The sequence below is a fragment of the Triturus cristatus genome, chromosome 9, assembly GCF_964204655.1.
Source record: "Triturus cristatus chromosome 9, aTriCri1.1, whole genome shotgun sequence".
NCBI classification, from domain to species: domain Eukaryota; kingdom Metazoa; phylum Chordata; class Amphibia; order Caudata; family Salamandridae; genus Triturus; species Triturus cristatus.
Genome location: NC_140592.1, coordinates 326,919,408 through 326,938,597, shown reverse-complemented (window position 1 = coordinate 326,938,597; position 19,190 = coordinate 326,919,408). Strand labels below are relative to the sequence as shown.

Below are 19,190 nucleotides of genomic sequence, written 5' to 3'. Positions count from 1 at the left end.
AAAAACGGAACCTCCTGAGGCTTGAGCCGGGAGTAGAGCGATTTTGCATATTTTAAATAGAAAGTGACAGAATTTCTTTGGTCTTTTAAAAACTTGCACTCACCTGCACCGAGCACTTCGCGCTTTCACGAGCCCTCTGACAGCTGAGATACAAGCTTCCATTGGCGAGGGTTTGTTTTGGTTTCCCTGCCGCCATTGCCCAGGACATAGGCCACGCCCACCCGGTCAGGCCACGCCCACATCTCATCCCCCCTGCCAGCTATAAATCATGTGCCTATACAGGAAGCGCAGCGGACGAGCGCAGCGGGCGCGACGAATGCGCGCCGAAGGCGCGCATAAGGCAAGCTCGTCTGCGCTCGTCCGCGAGCGTCCGGGACCAGGGGCCAAGGACCCTGCGAGCCACTACACTTATACTTCTGCTGAACTACAGGTATGGCGCCCAACCGCCACGACGTGTCCACCTGTCCCTTATCACGCAGCTAAACGCATTTCTCACTTAGGTATAGGCAACTCTGCCTCCCTCACGAACGCCCCTGCTCCTGAGTACTCTATGCGCACGACCACACCCTGCTCCACCTACACGTTCAGGTGTATCTATCTTAACACCCGCTCCATGATTAAGCACCAATCTGATATATTTCTGCTACTCATGGACAAACAACCTGACATGCTGCTACTGACGGAGACCTGGCTCACTCCGGACTCGCTACCGGATATTTTAGCTGCCCTACCTGCAGACTACTATATTCTATCAGCACTCCGCCCAGGCGGAAAAACTGGGGGAGGAGCAGCAATAATCGTCAATAAAAAGTTCCAACTCAGACAGCTCCCCTCTCTGCCTTTACCTAATACTGAAAATATAGTCGCCAAAATAGACACCCCCAATGGCTCACTTATATTGGTCCTATTATATCGCCCTCCCCAAATCATGGCTACATTCCCTTCTGTTCTAGCTCAGCTACTGGCACCATTGGTTACTAACCATCCTAAACTACTCCTGGTTGGAGATCTAAATTTCTGGTTCGACAATCTATCGTTGGACCCCCAAGCTGCAGAGATGAGCGAACTCTTCTGTGATCTTAACCTGACACAACACATCCACACCGAGACCCACCAGAAGGGCCACAGCCTCGACCAAATCTGGTCTCTGAACCTGCCCCTATCTGTATTAGACATAAAACCCTGTTGCTGGTCCGATCACCACAGCATAAGTTTCTCTTTCCAGCTAGATAAGACAACCCACTTTAAACTACAATCCAGTAAAACCATCAGGAAATGGTCCTCCATGCATATGCCAGCCTTTTTAAACTTCTTGGGTAACTCCCCCCCCCTCGACAGCAACAATGTGGATGAGGCCGATAGCCGGCTCAATGAATGGCTCACTGAAGCGATTAACATCTATGCTCCCCTCACGCATCTCAGCTGCTCAAGGAGCCCGGATGCACATAAATGGTTTACACCCGAACTAAAAACACTGAAATTAGAAGTGAGGCAAAAGGAAAGAACCTGGCGCTCCCAGTACTGTCCACTGGCCAAAGCCGCATACTGCTCAGCCAGGAAGACATACCAAAAAACTCTACAGAACCATAAAACAACCTACTATTCATCTAAAGTCCTCAACTCTACCAATAAGTCAAAAGAAATTTTCAGGATTGTGAACGACCTTTGCAACGACGATAGAACTTCCCCCCCGGTAGTTCCCTCACAAGCGTTATGCAACTCCCTGAACGACTTTTTCCGTGATAAGATCTTAACGATTAAGCAGAACATCTCCACACTCCCATCATCCGCCCCAGTGGATGACATCTATCTCAATCCCTCAACCTTACATTCCTATCCCCTTATTGATTTGAAAACTTTCTTGACATTATTGTCTAGAGTCAAATCAGGATCCCCTATGGATGTCTGTCCCCCCCATATCATGAAAGAAATTGGTCGAGCTATGCCCAACAGCATGATATCCCTACTCAACGACTCTCTCACGTCAGGGACAGTACCTAGCAGCTTCAAACAGGCCTTACTGATTCCCCTCACCAAGAAGCCTGGCATCGACCCGCTCGACCTTACGAACTATCGGCCCATATCTTTGCTACCTTTTCTATCGAAAATGCTGGAGGCGCACGTCACCAACTGCCTCTCTAACTTCGTGGAGGAAACAGAATATCTCCAACCCAACCAAGCAGGCTTCCGACCTGGTCACTCCACTGAGGCAGTAATATTGGCAGTCCAGAACACCTTGAGGTCCAACGCTGATAACAACCTTCATCAAGCCTTAGTACTTCTCGACTTGTCCGCGGCATTCGACACGGTTGACTATTCCATTCTGGTCAACCGTGTCGAACAGGCGGGTCTCAGAGACTCTGCCCTAGCCTGGTTAAAATCGTTCATCTCCGAACGCACCCAATCGGTTCGCTTAGGCTCCTTTTCTGCCGCCAAGGCCAAGTCTTTCTGTGGGGTGCCCCAGGGCTCCTCACTATCCCCCTTGTTGTTCAACCTGTACATGCGGCCCCTCCTCTTTGCCCTGAGTAAGCACAAAGTCACTGTATATAACTATGCAGATGACTTACAGCTTATCTTTGTTCTCAATTCCCCTAACGCGGTGGAGGACTTCCAAGCCACCATGACCCTAATCCAGAGCTGGATGTCCTCAAATCACCTCAAGTTAAACCCAGGGAAAACTGAGTTGATTCTGCCCGGCAAGAGCGAAATCAGTTGGAGCCCTAACTTCTGGCCGTCGGACATGGGTCTTCCCCCTAAGAAATCTTCCACTGTAAAAAGCCTGGGGATAACCATCAACGGGGACCTCTCGCTAAAATCCCAAATTGGTACCGTGGTCTCCTCTGGATTTTTCCAACTAAGGAAAATCAGGAAAATCGCCCATTTCCTCACTCCCTCCGCCTTAATCCAGGTAGTCATGGCCTTAGTCCTCTCCCACATTGACTTTTCTAATAGCCTATACCTAGGCCTACCTGCAGGACAACTTAAAAGACTACAGTACCTGCAGAATCAGGCCGCTAGGCTGATCTGCAAAGTACCCAAATGGGAATCTATCAAACCAGGCCTGGAGAGTTTGCACTGGCTACCTGTGGCTCAAAGAGCCGAATTCAAAGCCGGGTGCATTATCTTTAAGGCTCTGCAAGGCAAGGGACCCCTATTTATCAGACAGCTGATCGGTAGATATGTCCCCTCACGGAACCTAAGATCCGCCCACAAAGACCTTTTAGAAGTTCCTCGTTTCAAGAAAAAACGACAAGGCGGCAGCAGCTTCCACTTCCTGGCAGCCACCCTATGGAACTCTTTACCACTAGCCCTCAGACAGAGTAAAGACCTCCTTGCCTTTAGAAAGGCTTTTAAAACTCACCTCTTCACAAAAGCTTATCCGAAATAACTCTTCCGGCAGACTCACCTCTTGTTATGTTTTTTATCTTACCAGCGCCAAGAAGCCCTTGGGCGTACGCGCGCTTTATAAATTTTTTAATAACATAACATAACATAACAAATTTGGGTCAAGTTCGTGCAATATAAAACTCTGTAAAAAAAAAAAAAGAAAAAAAAAAAAAGAAACTGTTACTCCACAGAAACAAGCAAGATCAGTCTCAACTCTATGTACAGCCATATGCACTTGCTTCCCAGAAAGAGTGAACAAGATACACATGCAACTCATAGGATTCCAGAACTCTGACCTTGAATGTAATGTAGTGACATAACTGTAATAAAGCACACTCAAATGGAAAACTGCAATCACTGGCATCTGTAAAACATTAACAATTTTTGCAGACGAACTTATGGATCAAAAATATACATTAAGTAGGCTCGGAAGTGCCCCAGTGGTATAATGTGCTTTTCAAAGAAGGAATCTCTTCCTGGCTTTGAAAGATGTCCCTCCCAGCAGAGCCTTTGAGCTACTGGCAGTGTAGGGATTACGTTCTAGACACATGGATTCTGTGTCCCCAAGGCACTTTGTCTTTAACGCACAGTATAAATGCAAGAAAATGCCCAACTGCTCATCTCTCACATTGCTGGATGACAGATCTCTTCCTCTACAGGTCTAAGCCAGATATCGGTGGTCACAGATCAGCATGCTGCTAACAGGGCGACAAACAATTCCCAGTTCAGGATCCCACTGACCCACTCTCCTCTCCAGTTCTGCAAACTTGGCAGCCTTGTAGTTAAAATTGTGCAATGAACTGAACCTCTAGATCACTTTTTGGAGAACACCTTCCACACGCTCTTCTCACAAGGGCACCCAGCCTTAAACAATACTCCCTTCATTAGTGATGCCTTTGGAATTATGGATAAAGTCTTGCATCAGCCACGCTGTACTGGTGCTAAACCCCTTCAGGGTCTGCTGGACACACTCCACAGGAGTGCATTGTAAACGACAACAGGCATTTGGCACATTGAAAACACCTAGGGCTGACAAGAATGGTGCATGGATTAATATGACAGATGTAGGAGCTTTTGTTTCAGATGCACAAACCTTTCAAATACCAGACGACTGATGGCCTCGTTGGTTTCAGTTGGCGTGCTCAGAGTTTTCTGTAGAAACTCCACCTTCTTTTTCAAGCTCTTTGGACAGAAAGACAACTCATTTGAATTAGAAGCACAATTCAAAGTTAACAGCTCTCCAAACTACTACACAAGTAGACTAGGATGTTTTATCAATATCTAGGAGGAATATTATTTGTTACAGTACTTATTAATGCCTCTATAAATTATTGTCCCAATCAGAGGAATGTCAGGAGAGATCACTAAACTCCAAAAGGTGCAGAATGTTGCAATTTTGTTGCTCACTGGTCTGAATGTTTTAAGCAACTGGCCACTGAGGCTTTTGACCAAAAATAAATCTAAGCTAACTCAGTCAGTTGTATTGTAAATCTGTTCCAATTCTAAAAGTCATGTATAATTTAAGTGGATGAAGCTAGCATTCTATGTTTAAATTTAATTTCTATTTTATGACAGAGTTCACATTTTGCAAGGCAGTGGTGTCCAGCATGAATCTATGAAGGTACGATAGAAACCTGATTTTCAGGCTATCCAATTAAGATACATTTGCATATTTCAATTAGACACAAGAATCTTATACAGGTAGTAAATATCCTGAAAATATAGCATGGATCCGGCATCTCTGGACCAGAGCTGCTGTGAGTTATAATTAAACAGTCCCATGGTCTATGACCTTGAAAACAAGATCAAAACAGGTAAATTACATGAGACTAAGAGGAGATCAAAAAGCACTGCAATGCCTACAAAATTGTACTTTGAATTAAGTTTACGATTTCAACGAAAGTTATTGCATCAATAGAAAAGATTATCCGTTAAAAGATAAGACAAGCAACCATGTCACATTGTCCACTGAGTTGTATAGCAGACACAATCTCATAATGGTATTACAACTCAGTCCAGGATGCGCATTTGCGATGGAATGAAGACAACAAAAAGGTGTAGTGTGAATGCTTGAAATAATCTCAGCTACTGATAATTAGTTTGGGCTGCATTGTAGTTCATCATTTTCTTTGCCCACTATCTCAATCCAGACCAGAACCCTTCTTGTGCAAATTATGCATGGACCTCCTCAACTAGGAAGGGTGCAGCTCGAATGGCCAAGGCAGATCTTCCCTTAATAGTAGCATGAACAACCCAAGACTTGTTCTGGCCTATTTGGGCTTCACAGTGAGGGGCAGGTTGATTTCTATGGCACACTGAGCACTAAACCTACCTCCCGTCACATTACGAGATTGTGAGACACCAATAATTTTATTAACCAGTTAACATGTACATCTTTGAATGGAATTTCTGCAAACGGAAGCATAGAGGTTATAGCTCCTAATTTTGCATTAAGAGAGCTTGCTTACAACAATTATAATGTTCATTCAAGTTGCTGACTCAGAGCTCACATGTAGGTCGGCAACGCATACACTAGGAGGAAAGAAGGCAATATACAACCACAAAAGAAAACCTTCAAACGCATGAACTACACACAAACGATTGGGGGTGGGGACATATCTGATGTTTTATTTCTTCAGTTTCTTACACTCTAAGCCTAGTGATTAGATTCTTCAGGAAATAATAGTGAATTACTAGAACCTCAGAGAACAATGTTCAGGGCTCAGGCCAGCTTATGTTATGTTATGTTAACAGAAGCTTATAAAGCGCACGGTCACCGGAAGGTTTCATGGCGCTAATGAACAAGTTACTTACCTTCGGTAACGCTTTTTCTGGTGGATACAGTATCTGCCTGTGGATTCCTCACCTTGTGAATATCCCCTGCGCCAGCATTCCACTGAACTTTTCTTCCCCAGCATTCCACGTCGACGTGGGCGACGTCATAATACACCGGCTCCGCTCGCGACTCCGATCGACGTCACCGGAGCCATAAGAAGCCCACGTCGGCGTGATGACGTCAGTTCCACCCATTTTTTCCCCGTGCCTTCGAGGCGAACAGGTGGACTAACGACAGACTCAAAGTATACACAGTATACAAAACACCAACACATATGCATAGCATACAAAGGAAAAGAATGCTAAATAAACGAGCATTTCCTACAATTGCACAACAAAGCATAAAAGCATATCAACAAGACCTATTTCATGGTATACAAAGGTGGACAACGGGGAGGCGGGTGGGTCAGTGAGGAATCCACAGGCAGATACTGTATACACCAGAAAAAGCGTTACCGAAGGTAAGTAACTTGTTCTTCTGATGGATACATCTGCCAGTGGATTCCTCACCTTGTGAATAGATTCCCACAGCAGTCCCCACTCCCGGAGGAGGGTGTCCACCTTCCTATACCAGAAAGTCCTGTAACACAGAGCGCGCAAAGTGGCCCTCCCTCCTCATCTCAGAGTCCAAGCAATAATGCTTTGCGAAAGTATGGAGGGAGGCCCAAGTCACGGCCTTACAAATATCTGCCACAGGAACACCCCGGGCCAAAGCAGATGTAGAGGCTTTAGCTCTAGTTGAATGCGCTCTAATACCATCAGGAGGAGTCTTACCAGCCAGGGCGTAGCAGATCTTGATGGTCAGAATTATCCATCTTGACAGCGTGCGCTTGTGCACCGCCTTCCCCTTAGAACGACCAATGTAGCCAATAAAGAGCTGGTCATCAAGGCGAAAGTCCTTGGTTCTATCCAGATAAAAACTAACAGCCCTCTTCGGGTCCAAACGACGGAGTCTTTCCTCCTCTTTGGAAGGGTGAGGAGGAGGGTAGAAAACAGGGAGTGTAATGGACTGCCCCAAATGAAACGGAGTGACTACCTTTGGCAGGAAAGCAGCCCTGGTCCTGAGAACCATCCTTTCAGCATGCAAAGTAAGGAAAGGAGGTTTGGAACTAAGAGCTTGAAGCTCACTTACCCTCCTTGCCGAGGTTATGGCCACAAGAAAAACCACCTTAAATGATAACAGCCTCAAAGGACAAGTATGAAGAGGCTCAAAAGGGGACCCCATTAGAAAGGTTAAAACAAGATTAAGGTCCCACTGAGGCATTACAAATGGAGTGGGAGGAAACATGTTTGTAAGGCCCTTGATGAACCTCAGAACAACCGGGGACTTGAAAAGTGAAGGTTGATCTGGAAGGCACAGAAAAGCCGATAAGGCCGAAAGATAGCCCTTGACCGTGGCCACAGCACAGCCCTGCTGAGCCAAGGAAAGAGCAAACTGGAGAACATCAGAAAGATGGGCTTTTAAAGGGTCAACGGACCTCTCTCCACACCATTTTACAAATTTAGACCAACTGTAGGAGTAAACGGACTTGGTGGAGTGTCGTCTGGCCGATAAAATAACATCCACCACATCAGGTGGGAGAGAGAAGGAACTCAGGTTGCCCCGTTCAATCTCCAGGCATGAAGGTGTAAGCTCTGGAGGTGGGGGTGTAGAACCTGCCCCTCCGACTGCGAGAGGAGGTCTACCCTCAGAGGGAGACGGAGCGGAGGGCACGAGGAGAGGTGGAGAAGATCTGTGTACCACACCCTTCTTGGCCAATCCGGGGTGATCAATATGACTTGGGCCCGGTCTTGGCGAATCTTCCTCAGAACCCGAGGAATCAAGGGTATGGGAGGAAACGCGTAAAGGAGTCGTGAGCCCCAACTCAACTGAAACGCGTCCCCCAACGCCCCCTGCATCGGATACTGGAGACTGCAGAATGACGGGCAGTGCGCGTTCTCGAAAGTAGCAAACAGATCCACCCGAGGAGTCCCACACGTCCGAAAGACGTAACGAACTACCTCCGGATGGAGCCTCCACTCGTGGTCGGCGGAGAACTGCCGACTGAGACTGTCCGCACGCACGTTCAGCACCCCGGCCAGATGATTTGCCATCAGACAAATCTGATGGTCCTGAACCCAGGACCATAGACGTAAGGCCTCTCTGCATAGACAAAGAGACCCCACTCCCCCCTGCTTGTTGACATACCACATTGCGGTAGTGTTGTCCGTCAGGACTTGAACAGACTGACCGCGAAGGGAAGGGAGGAAGGCCTTGAGTGCCAAACGAATCGCCTGCAATTCCAGAAGGTTGATGTGAAGCAACCTTTCCTCTGGAGACCACAGACCCTTGATCTCCAGGTCCCCCAGATGCGCACCCCACCCTAAGGTGGATGCATCCGTTATCACTGTGGCCACTGATGGAGATAGATGGAAGGGCTTTCCCTGCGACAGATTGCCCTCTACACTCCACCAAGACAGATCCGCTGCAGCTTCTCTGGAGATCTTGACTGACTCCCTGAGATCCCCGTTGTGCTGATACCACTGCTTGCGGAGGCACCACTGGAGTGCCCTCATGTGCCAGCGTGCATGGTTGACCAACAGAATGCAGGAAGCGAACAGACCGAGCAGACGAAGGACCTTCAGAACTGGAACAACCGCTCCACTGTGGAATAAAGGGACCATCTCCTGAATGTCGAGAATCCTTTGAGGAGGAGGGAATGCTCGACACACAGTAGTGTCCAGTACCGCCCCTATAAACCGGTTGCGTTGAGAGGGCACCAGGTGAGATTTGGGCACATTGATTGAAAAACCCAAGTCGAACAACAGCTGAGTTGTCACCTGCAGATGACGCTGCACCATCTCTGGGGACTCTGCCTTCAGAAGCCAATCGTCCAGGTAGGGAAAAACCGGAATCCCCAACCTCCTGAGATGAGCAGCCACCACTGCCATCACCTTTGTGAAGACTCGAGGTGCGGTAGTAAGACCAAACGGGAGGACCGCAAACTGGTAATGTTGCGACCCAACCGTAAAATGGAGATACTTCCTGTGCGACTTCAGGATTGGGACATGGAAGTACGCGTCCTGTAAGTCGAGCGACACCATCCAGTCTCCTTGCTGCAACGCTTGAAGAACCTGCGCAAGGGTCAGCATCTTGAATTTCTCCTGTCTCAGGTAAAAGTTCAAGATTCTGAGGTCCAGTATAGGACGCAATCTGCCGTCCTTTTTGGGAATCAGGAAATAACGGGAGTAGCATCCCTGACCCCTTTCCTGCTCTGGAACCACCTCTATCGCACCCTTTTGAAGCAAGGCTAGAACTTCTTTCTGCAGGAGAAGCAGATGGTCTTCCGAGCAATAACCTTGGCAAGGAGGGTAAGGGGGAGGAAACTCCCGAAAGGGAAGGGCGTACCCAGTCTCCACGAGGTTCAAAACCCAAAGGTCCGTTGTAACCGATTTCCAACCCCGTAGAAAGTAGGACACCCGACCCCCCACAGGCCTTACATGATCCACGATGGGGCATCTAGAGCTGCTTCCCTGAGGCCTCATTGGGAGCAGAGGAGGAGGAAGAAGAGGGGTTGCGTCCAGAACCTCTCCGACCCCTTTGCCTCCCTCTATAGGACTTATAGAGGGGATTCTGCTGCTGCTGCTGCTGCTGCTGGGGCTGCCGGTAAGAGCGAAAAGACGATCGCCCAAAGCCCCTAAATTTTCGAAAGGTCGAACCCTTCGCCGGTACTTGCAGGCCCAAGGATTTTGCAGTCAATCGGCTGTCCTTAAAACGCTGAAGGGCAGAGTCCGCTTTCTCCCCAAACAGCTTCTGACCATCAAATGGAAGATCGACCAGCGTAGCTTGAACATCCGCTGAGAAACCAGAGTTACGGAGCCAAGCCTGCCTTCCTTCTCACAGCAACAGAAGACCCCATGATCCTTCCCACGGAGTCCGCAGTATCCAACCCTGACTGGATAACTTGCCTGGCAGCCGCCTGAGTGTCCGCTACAACCTCCATGAAGGATGACTTATCCCCTCCAGGCAACTTAGGAGCCAAGGACTTAATGGAATCCATTAGAGCGTGCACGTAACGCCCCAGCAGGCATGTAGCATTAGTCGATTTTAACGCCATGCTTCCTGTCGAAAAGGTATTTTTGGCTGCCTGATCAGCCTTTTTAGACTCCCTGTCAGCTGGAGACTGAGGAAAGGCACCGGAAGCCTGCACAACCAAACTGTCCGGGGACGGATGAGTGGATAGAAAGTCAGGATCCCCTGGTGCAACCTTGTACCTTCTTGCCACCTGTCTACACACTGCTGGAGAAGAAAGGGGCTTCTTCCATACCTCTAATACCGGCTCCAATATGGCCTCATTGAAAGGCAACAAGGGCTCCGATGTCGAAGTCGGAGAATGTAACACTTCTGTGAGCAGGTTGGATTTGTACTCTACAGAAGGCAGCTGTAAATCCAGAAGCTCCGCTGCTTTCTTTATCACTACGTGATAGGGAGCCAACTCATGAGGTGGAGAAGACCTGGTAGATGTATGTTCCCACTCTGGGATCGTATCCAGCCCACTGGCTTCCTCAATGCCCTCGAATTCGTCCGAAGAAGAATCAACCTCACCTTCTTCCACCTCTCGATATCTTCTTTCCTCCAACACCCTCTGGGCTTCCCTCCTCGACCGGATTCGGGGAACCGACGTCGGCGACGTCGTACGCGGCGTCGGAGGAACCAGAGGAACCGGCGTCGACGGCGCCAGACACGGCGCAGATGGAGTCAGCCTCGACGTCGATGGAGTCGGCTTCGGCGTCGATGGAGCCAGTCTCGGCGTCGAAGGAGGCTCCGAAGCCTGCCGAACCTTCCGAGGTCGAATCGGATCCCCAGACGGCGCCGGAAACTGCCAAGAAGGCGCCATCGGCATAAAGGGCATAAAGGGGGCCTGAGCATACTGCTGTGGCACCCCCATTGTAAAGGCCATCGGACCCACGGGACCAGCTGGTGCTCCGGATGGGTAGGCCGCCCTATTAAAAATGCCATACATAGCATTTAAGAAATTAGCCGAATCCGTACCTGGGCCGGGAACTGAGGCAAAGGAACCTCTTGTGGGGCCTCCGGCACCGGCTCCGCAATATCCTCCACTGGAGCCTCAGAATCTTCAGGTACTGGAACCGACTCTTCCTGCTCCTCATGCATAGAAGCATCCGACTCCACACGAACCGGAGTCGACGTCTTAGACGGAGCCGAAGACCTCGTCGGAGACTGATCCGGAGTCTGCTTCCTCGAAGGAGAACCTTCCGGAGACCTTGAAGGTGAAGGAGAAGGAGACATACCTTTGCTCCGACGTCGATGAGACGAAGCCGACCTCGACCTCGACTTCGATTTCTTGGACTTCGAGGATCGACGTCTAGAATGTTTACTTTTTTTATGGTGTTTCTTCGACCTCGAAGTCGATGACTCTCTCTTCGATCTCTCCTTCTTCCTCCCTCTTTTTTCCTCACCAATCTTCTTCATGAAGAGCTTGGTCTTCCTTTCCTTGAGTGCCTTCGGGTTCATGCTTCTACAGCATCCGCACTCCTCCATATCATGTTCCGAGGAGAGGCACCATAAACAATTCTGGTGAGGATCCGTTATCGACATCAGGCCTCCACACTCCCTACAGGGCTTAAAGCCCGACTTCCTAGTCGAAGACATAGTCGAATAAACAGAGATACACGACCAAACTACAAAGTAGCACTGGAGAAAAACCGCTGCGCGTCGAAGGCGCGGAAAAAAGGGAACTGACCTCATCACGCCGACGTGGGCTTCTTATGGCTCCGGTGACGTCGATCGGAGTCGCGAGCGGAGCCGGTGTATTATGACGTCGCCCACGTCGACGTGGAATGCTGGGGAAGAAAAGTTTCGTGGAATGCTGGTGCAGGGGATATTCACAAGGTGAGGAATCCACTGGCAGATGTATCCATCAGAACATTGAATGTGTAAGGCGAGACGAGCTATGCGTAGACTTGCACAAACAGCCAGGTCTTGAGCGCCTTTCTGAACCCCATCAGGTTATCGTGCATCCTGATGGACAGTGGTAAGGAGTTCCAAAATCTAGGGGCAAGGTAGGAGAACCTGCACCCTCCCTGACGTTTGAGTTTGATGACCGGAATGGTAAGTAGTTTAAGATGGGCTGACCGCAATTTACGGAGTGGGACATGCTTTACAATCATATGGCTAATGAATTTGGGGCTCCTGCAGTGCAAGGCCTTAAAGATTAGGCATCCGGTCTTAAAAGCTGCACGTTGGGCGATAGGTAGCCAATGCAGTTTGGCTAGCAGGGACCTGGTCGATTGCCATTTGGGTTGTTTATAGATTAGTCTCGCTGCCTAGTTCTGTACTATCTGTAAACGTTTAAGTAGGAACAGAGGCAGGCCGATATAGATGGAATTAGAGAAGTCGAGACGCGATAGTACGAGGGCTAACACAACCTGAATGAGTGCTGAATGGGTCAGCAGATGGGCAATTTTCCTGATTTTCCTCAATTGGAAAACACAGGAGGAGACCACTGTCCCCATCTGTCCACTAAGCGAAAGATTGGCATTTAAGGTGACTCCCAGACTTTTCACCGAGGGAGAGGGGGTGGGGGGCTGTCCTAGTTCAGTCGGCCAATAGCGTGGGCCCCAAGCGATCTCGCTCTTCCCCGGTAAGACCAATTCTGTCTGCTGTTGAGCTTAAGGTGGTTAAGATCCATCCATCGCTGAATGTGAAGCATAGTTGCTTGGAATTCGAGGGCACATTCCGGGGAGTCTAATGTGAAGACGAGCTGAAGATAGTCCGCATAATTGAAGGTGGTTATCTTCCTGTTTAAGGAGTTAATCGAAGGCATTAAATAGAGATTAAATAAGAGTGGGGAAAGGGACGAGCCCTGAGGAACACCGCATGTGGTGGCGATCTTAGGAGCAGTGAAAGGACCAAGTCGGACTGCTTGAGTTCTGCCTTCAAGGAAGGATTTGATCCAGCTGTATGCAGAGCCCTGTATGCCGGCCTGTTCAACACAGGCCAACAGAATGTTATGGTCGACCGTGTCGAACGCGGCCGACAGATCCAGGAGCACCAAGGCCTGAGGGGCACCCTTGTCTGTGTTTGCTCTCAAGGTGTCCAGTACTGCAAGGATTACAGACTCAGTTGAGTGAGCGGGCCGAAAGCCAGCTTGATTAGGCTCTAGGTGTTCTAACTGTTCGGTGAAGTTGGAGATGCACCTAGCAACATGGGCCTCTAGAATCTTGGCCAAAAAGGGGAGGAGAGCGAGATGGGGCGATAATTAGAAGGATTCAGGGGGTCAGCCCCTGGCTTTTTTAGCTAATGATTCCAGTATGACTGATATAAGACTGGGCTACTTTATCCTACATATCAATTTTTTAAATATACCACGGTTCCTCAGGATATCCCTCTGCAATACAGCATATGTTACCTTCAATTTTTGCACCTTTGTAGGCCTGTACTTCTCAACAACAAGACATTGGTAAATGAGACACTATGATGCACTCCTATGCAGAGGGAACTTGGTTACATATTAAAAACAACTACTGACTCTTGAGAGTCCATGGATCGGCTGCATGGTTTGAATGAATCAGTATCTAAAAGTGATCGGCATACAATTACTTTAATCTCCGTGTTCGTGAGAGAAAATAAAAACATTTTGGTGAACAGTGGAGGCTGGGGTCTTATACAAAGGAAGCCGCAATCTATGCAAGAACAAAGAAAGTGAACATAGGCCAAACATCTTTAAGAAATATAGGTTTTCTACAACCAAGTATCACAATCTCTACTGTTCCAGGCCTAGCTATTCAGAGCTTTCACATTCTGCGCATTACAACTGCTCATTAATTACCCTGTATGGGATTTCTGTTATTTCCCATGAGAATCAAACAAGTGCCAAATCAGTACATCTCACCAGGATTTCTTTGTCCGCACCACGCAGCTCTTTCTGGGTGCTGTGTAACTCTTCCTTTGTCTTCTCCAAATCCAAGATGGTTTTCTGTAACTATAAAGAAAAGTTTCAAGCAAACCTTCAAATTCAAGACCTACAAGAGGCAGGTATTTAACAACTGGAAGGTAAGCCATTGGCAAGCCAGGAGTTCATGCCAGGAGCGCTCACGCATCAAGCCCAAAACTGAGCAGGCATCTTTGGAGTAATGAGATTAACAAGAACATTTATTGCTTGGAAGTTGGTGTAAGAGGTATAAGTGGTAGAAGCAGTGTGTGTAAGATGGTGGAAGTGATGATGGAAAATCTGAAAACGGAGGAACTATGTGACATGCAGAATACGTTAGATCCAAAGGAGTTAAACTGCACTTTCAGAAGGACATGTGCATGACTTCTTGCGCCTGTAGTTCCCAAGCAAAACTATAATCTTCTCTACGAAGACAATATTTCAATCCCCTAGTGTGCAGCCACAGAACCTAGAGCCCGCACTGGACATAGCACTAAGTGAACAACCAGTTGGAAAATACTCATCAATCTTTGCAAATGCCCAATATGGACACCTGGTTTACCGTATTGCTGGTAGAAAACAGCTCCCTTTTAAGTTTCTCCTGCATTTCACTGGATGCCTTACGGACCTCTTTCAGCTTTTCATACTCTCTGTAAAAGGCACAGCAGAAAATCACATTCATGAGTAATACTTCTGGAAAAATATACAATTCAGGTGTTGAGGTTAGTGTATTAACTTAACACTCATGTAACTTACAATTTGGTTATGCAAAATCTTCAGAGAAGAGGCAAAGGGCTACTTGCTACAATGTGAATATAATGTAGCAAGTGTAATCGACAAAAAAAAAAATGTATTACCTGTGCAACTCACACTTTTGTCCACACCAAGCATTAATTATCTGCAGTGCTAACAATTACAGTAAACGTGCATTAGCGGACATGAAGTTGAGAACTACCAACTAAGACATGCTTTCTGAATTATCTAGTAGGGAGCTACTACATTTGTTATGCATGGTTGCAACAGTGTTGATTGCGGAGGTTCAGAGAATATGCTCCAACTGTCATACCAGGTATGTTGCAGCATGGTACAAGTGAAGCGAGACGGGACAGATAAACTGCACTACAATTAACATATTCAAACCTGTTCCCATCTGTTCACTCAAAGCGCTGTAGGTGTAACCCAAGTAAATTCCGAAACAATTCAACTTAATGCATATATGGGGTCCACCCACAAGTGTAATGGAAGTGAACTACACTAACCAACAGTGGATGGGTCTATAGGGTCTACCAATTAGATGCGGGGACGTGATCCAAGAAAACACCACATGCAACATATGCAAGTGGGTCAATAAGGGTCAACCCACATGCGCAATACAAGTAAATTACAGACCTATATGGGCTAAATCACAGACCTATAAGGGCTACCCAAAAGCGATGCATTTGTAAATCTTATTTTTGCATTGCACGATACTAAAATTAGTAAAAGTAGCTCAAAACTTTGCTCTCAGAAATAAATAACACATGGAGTCACCCCATGTGCTCTTGGTTTGAGCCTCACAGAATGCGCAGAGCAACTGTTGATATATTTGCAAATAACACCCACACTCCCTGCCAACCCCTTTGTTGTCATACAAAGTGGTGGAAAAAGGATAATATATAAAGTAATCCAACACCTTTTTTCTCCAAATATAGATGTTATCTTGTAATATTTATTCACATTTTAAAGTATTTCATAAACCTTCACTAAAATGCTGGTATCTTTGCCAGAGGTGCTCCATACATGGAATGCAGTTTAGATTTTTTTTTTTTGCAGCCAGTAAAACCATAGAAGCATATTCTAGGCTCAAGAATAACAAACCTGAATATTTTCATATCATCTGTGTGGGACCCAACATCCTTAGCGAGGTATTCTCCTAAACTTTATGCCGTCATTCCTCCTGTTTTCCAGAAATTGTTTTTGTTGGCTTTAGGATTCTGCACACTTTACCACTGCTAACAACTGCTAAAGTGCTTATTATCGCTCCCTAACACATTGTAAAATTGGCCTACATCCAATTGGAACAGTTAATTTAAGCGTATGTCCCTAGTACGGTGGTATTCCATGTACCACGGCCTGTAAAATAAATGTTACTAGTGGGCCTGCAGCACTCATTGTACACCCACAACAGTAGTCCTATAAAACATGTTTCTGGTCAGCCATTGCAGCCTGTAGTTTTAAACTGCCATTTCGACCTTGCAAAATAAAGCTATTGCTAGGTCTAAACTTTCCTATTAATGCATCTAAGGAAGGCCCTAGAGGCTCATAGGGAAGTGTGGATTGAATTTAAAAAGAAGGAAATGTAGATTTAAGTTTTACATGTCCCGGTAGTGAAAAACCCCTAAAGTTATTTTTTACTACTGGAAGGCCTATCTCCCATTGACTTACAATGGGTAACTATAAAACGTGATAACTTTAGATTGGAATCAGATAGAAAAAGGCTGTTTACACTCAAATTGTAATTTAAAACCCTCTTTAATGGTAAAGTCAGAATTTATGTCAATGCTGAAAATTTTGCTTTTAGAACATTGGCATTTTCTTGTCTTAACCATTTCTGCCTTCTGTCAACATCCCGGTCAAATGAATGTGAATGGCTCTGCTGTTGAAGTCTGTATATTCCTGCCATAGAGCGACAAAAAAGGGACTTGGATGTGGATAGGATGCGCCATGCTGCCAGAATGGCTCTCTTCTGTGCCACTTACACTTCAGGACCCACAAAGTACCCGGACAAGCTACATTCAGTAACGCCTTATCTGGTACAGACATGATCTAGCCGCAGATTCCTTACCTTTGAACTTCCCAGGTGTCAGACTGGATCTGGAAGATTTTTCGTGAGCAATACCCCTGCGCGCCGATGGGTGGAGTCAGTCGATTCCATGTGACGGCGTCGTCTCAGTCATCGTGATGTCCGTGTTATCATATAGGCACCACCTTGGCGAACTGTCGTCAGTACTTTTCACGCCTTCCCACGCCAAAAGCCATGAAGTTGACTGACCGGACATTGGTGTGTTTTAACAACTAGGACCCTGAAGTGAAATTGACCCCACATGAAGAACTGATCCGCAGCGCGGGGTGGATTGATGAGTCGGTAAGGAACCTGCTGCTAGATCATGTCTCTATCAGATAAGGCGTTACCATCTGATACAGACATCTAGCCGCGGATTCCATACCTTTGAACAGATACCCAAGCAATACCATCCCTGGAGAAGGGGTTGCGGAAATGTTTAAACAAAAAGTACCATAGGACTGAGCAGCAAAAGAGGTCCTCCATAAAGACCTGATTGTTCAGGTAATGACGCTTGGCAAACGTGTGCAGGGGGGCCCACGTAGCCACCAAGAAGATGTCAAAGACCAGAACACCACGCTGAAGAGCTGTGGTGGCTGCCTTAGCCCTGGTAGAATGAGCTCAGAGGCCTTCAGGAGGCTGTTTCTTTCCCAGAGAGTAAAACATTTTATTACAGAGGATAACCCTTCAGGAGATGGTCATCTTGCAAAGCATGACCTTTCTAGGCTTTAAAGTATTCCACAAAGAGTTGGTTGTCCACCTGGACCTCTTTAGTGTAGTTAAGGTAGAAAGATCATGCTCTTTTTGGGTCCAGACGTTGGAGCTGTTCTTCTTCCTTCTGCTCACCCTCCCGGCTGAAGTTATGGCCACTAAAAGGGCATTCTTAATTGTAAGGAGCTGGAGGGGGAAACCATGCAGTGGCTCCAATGGTGAACCCATCAGATAAGCGAGGACCAAGTTAAAGTCGAACTGGGGCATAATAAAAGGTGAGGAGGGGGGAAGAGATGTGTAAGCCTCTTCAGGAATATATTTACAATGTGGGACTTGAAGAACGATGGTTGGTCTGGCAGCCGTAGAAAGGCAGAAAGGGCTGAAAGGTAAACTTTTAGAGTGCCCAGAACAGAGCCCTTCTGGGCAAGAGATAGGATGAAAAGGAGGATGTCAGAGAGAGGCAGCAAAAGGGTAAATAAACCGTTCTGTACAATATTTACAAACTTTTTGCCATCAGCAGGCCTATACCGACTTAGTGGAGGGATGCTTGGCTGCCAGAATAAGTTTACACACTTCGGGAGGAAGATCAAATGCTTTTAACTGTCGGCGCTCATTCTCCACCCAAGGAGGCGCAGGGTTCACAAGTTTGGGTGGAGAACCTTCCCCTGCTGCTGTGACAAAAGATCCTCGCTAAGGAGCAGCCTGATCGGAGGATTGAAGCTCATCTGCAGAAGCTCGGGATACCAAACAATCCTTTCCCAGTCCGGAACCACAAGAATGACTCGAGCCCGGTCGCTCTTGATCTTTTTGAGCACTCTGGACAGGAGTGGTATGGGTGGAAAGGCATATGAGAGGCCTGAGCTTCACTGGAGACGAAAAGTGTCGCCAGCAAGAGCCGCTTTGGAAACTTTAACTCCGCGTTCGACGGAGAACACATCTAACCAAGGCTCTCCCCAATGCTAAAAGAGTTCTTGCACCACCTCCGGACGGAAATGCCATCTATGATCTGCTAGGCACCGCCAGCCGAGTTTGTCCGCCTTAGTGTTTAGGGAACTGGCCCGGTGTTGAACCACCAGGGACATGCCCTGTTGTTCCAGACAAGACCAGAGACACAGGGCCTCCTGACAAAGGGTCCATGACTACACCCGCCTTGTTTTTTGCAGTACCACATGGCGGTGATGTTTTCCGTGAACACTTGAACCAGCCTTCCTTAAAGAGAAGGTAAGTAGGCTTTCAGTGCCAGTCGGATCGTACAAAACTCCAACAGGTTGATGTGAAGTCTGGCTTCCATTGGAGGCCTGCGACCTCTGTTGTCCACCTCCCCCAGATGGCCGCCCCATCCCAGAAGTGACGCATCTTTCACCACTGTAAGATCTGGGTGGGGCAGGGAGATGGGTGTGCCTGCAACTCTTTCGTGAATTGTCAACCATCACTGCAGATCTCGTGCAGTTCCTTCCGATATCTGGACCAGGTCGGCGACATTCCCCCGATGCTGCACCCAC

General features: G+C 47.4%; 1 protein-coding gene across 1 annotated transcript in view; it reads right to left on the bottom strand.

Annotated features, from left to right (window-relative positions):
- Positions 1–19,190, bottom strand: part of TRAIP (TRAF interacting protein) — a 280,748-nt gene that overhangs the window by 129,670 nt on the left and 131,888 nt on the right. Inside the window, exons 8-10 of the mRNA XM_085625058.1 lie at positions 14,719–14,806; positions 14,118–14,207; positions 4,481–4,569 (exon numbers count right to left, since the gene is read on the bottom strand). Of these exons, the coding sequence (XP_085481184.1) occupies positions 4,481–4,569; positions 14,118–14,207; positions 14,719–14,806 (267 nt within the window). The remainder of the gene's footprint in view (positions 1–4,480; positions 4,570–14,117; positions 14,208–14,718; positions 14,807–19,190) is intronic.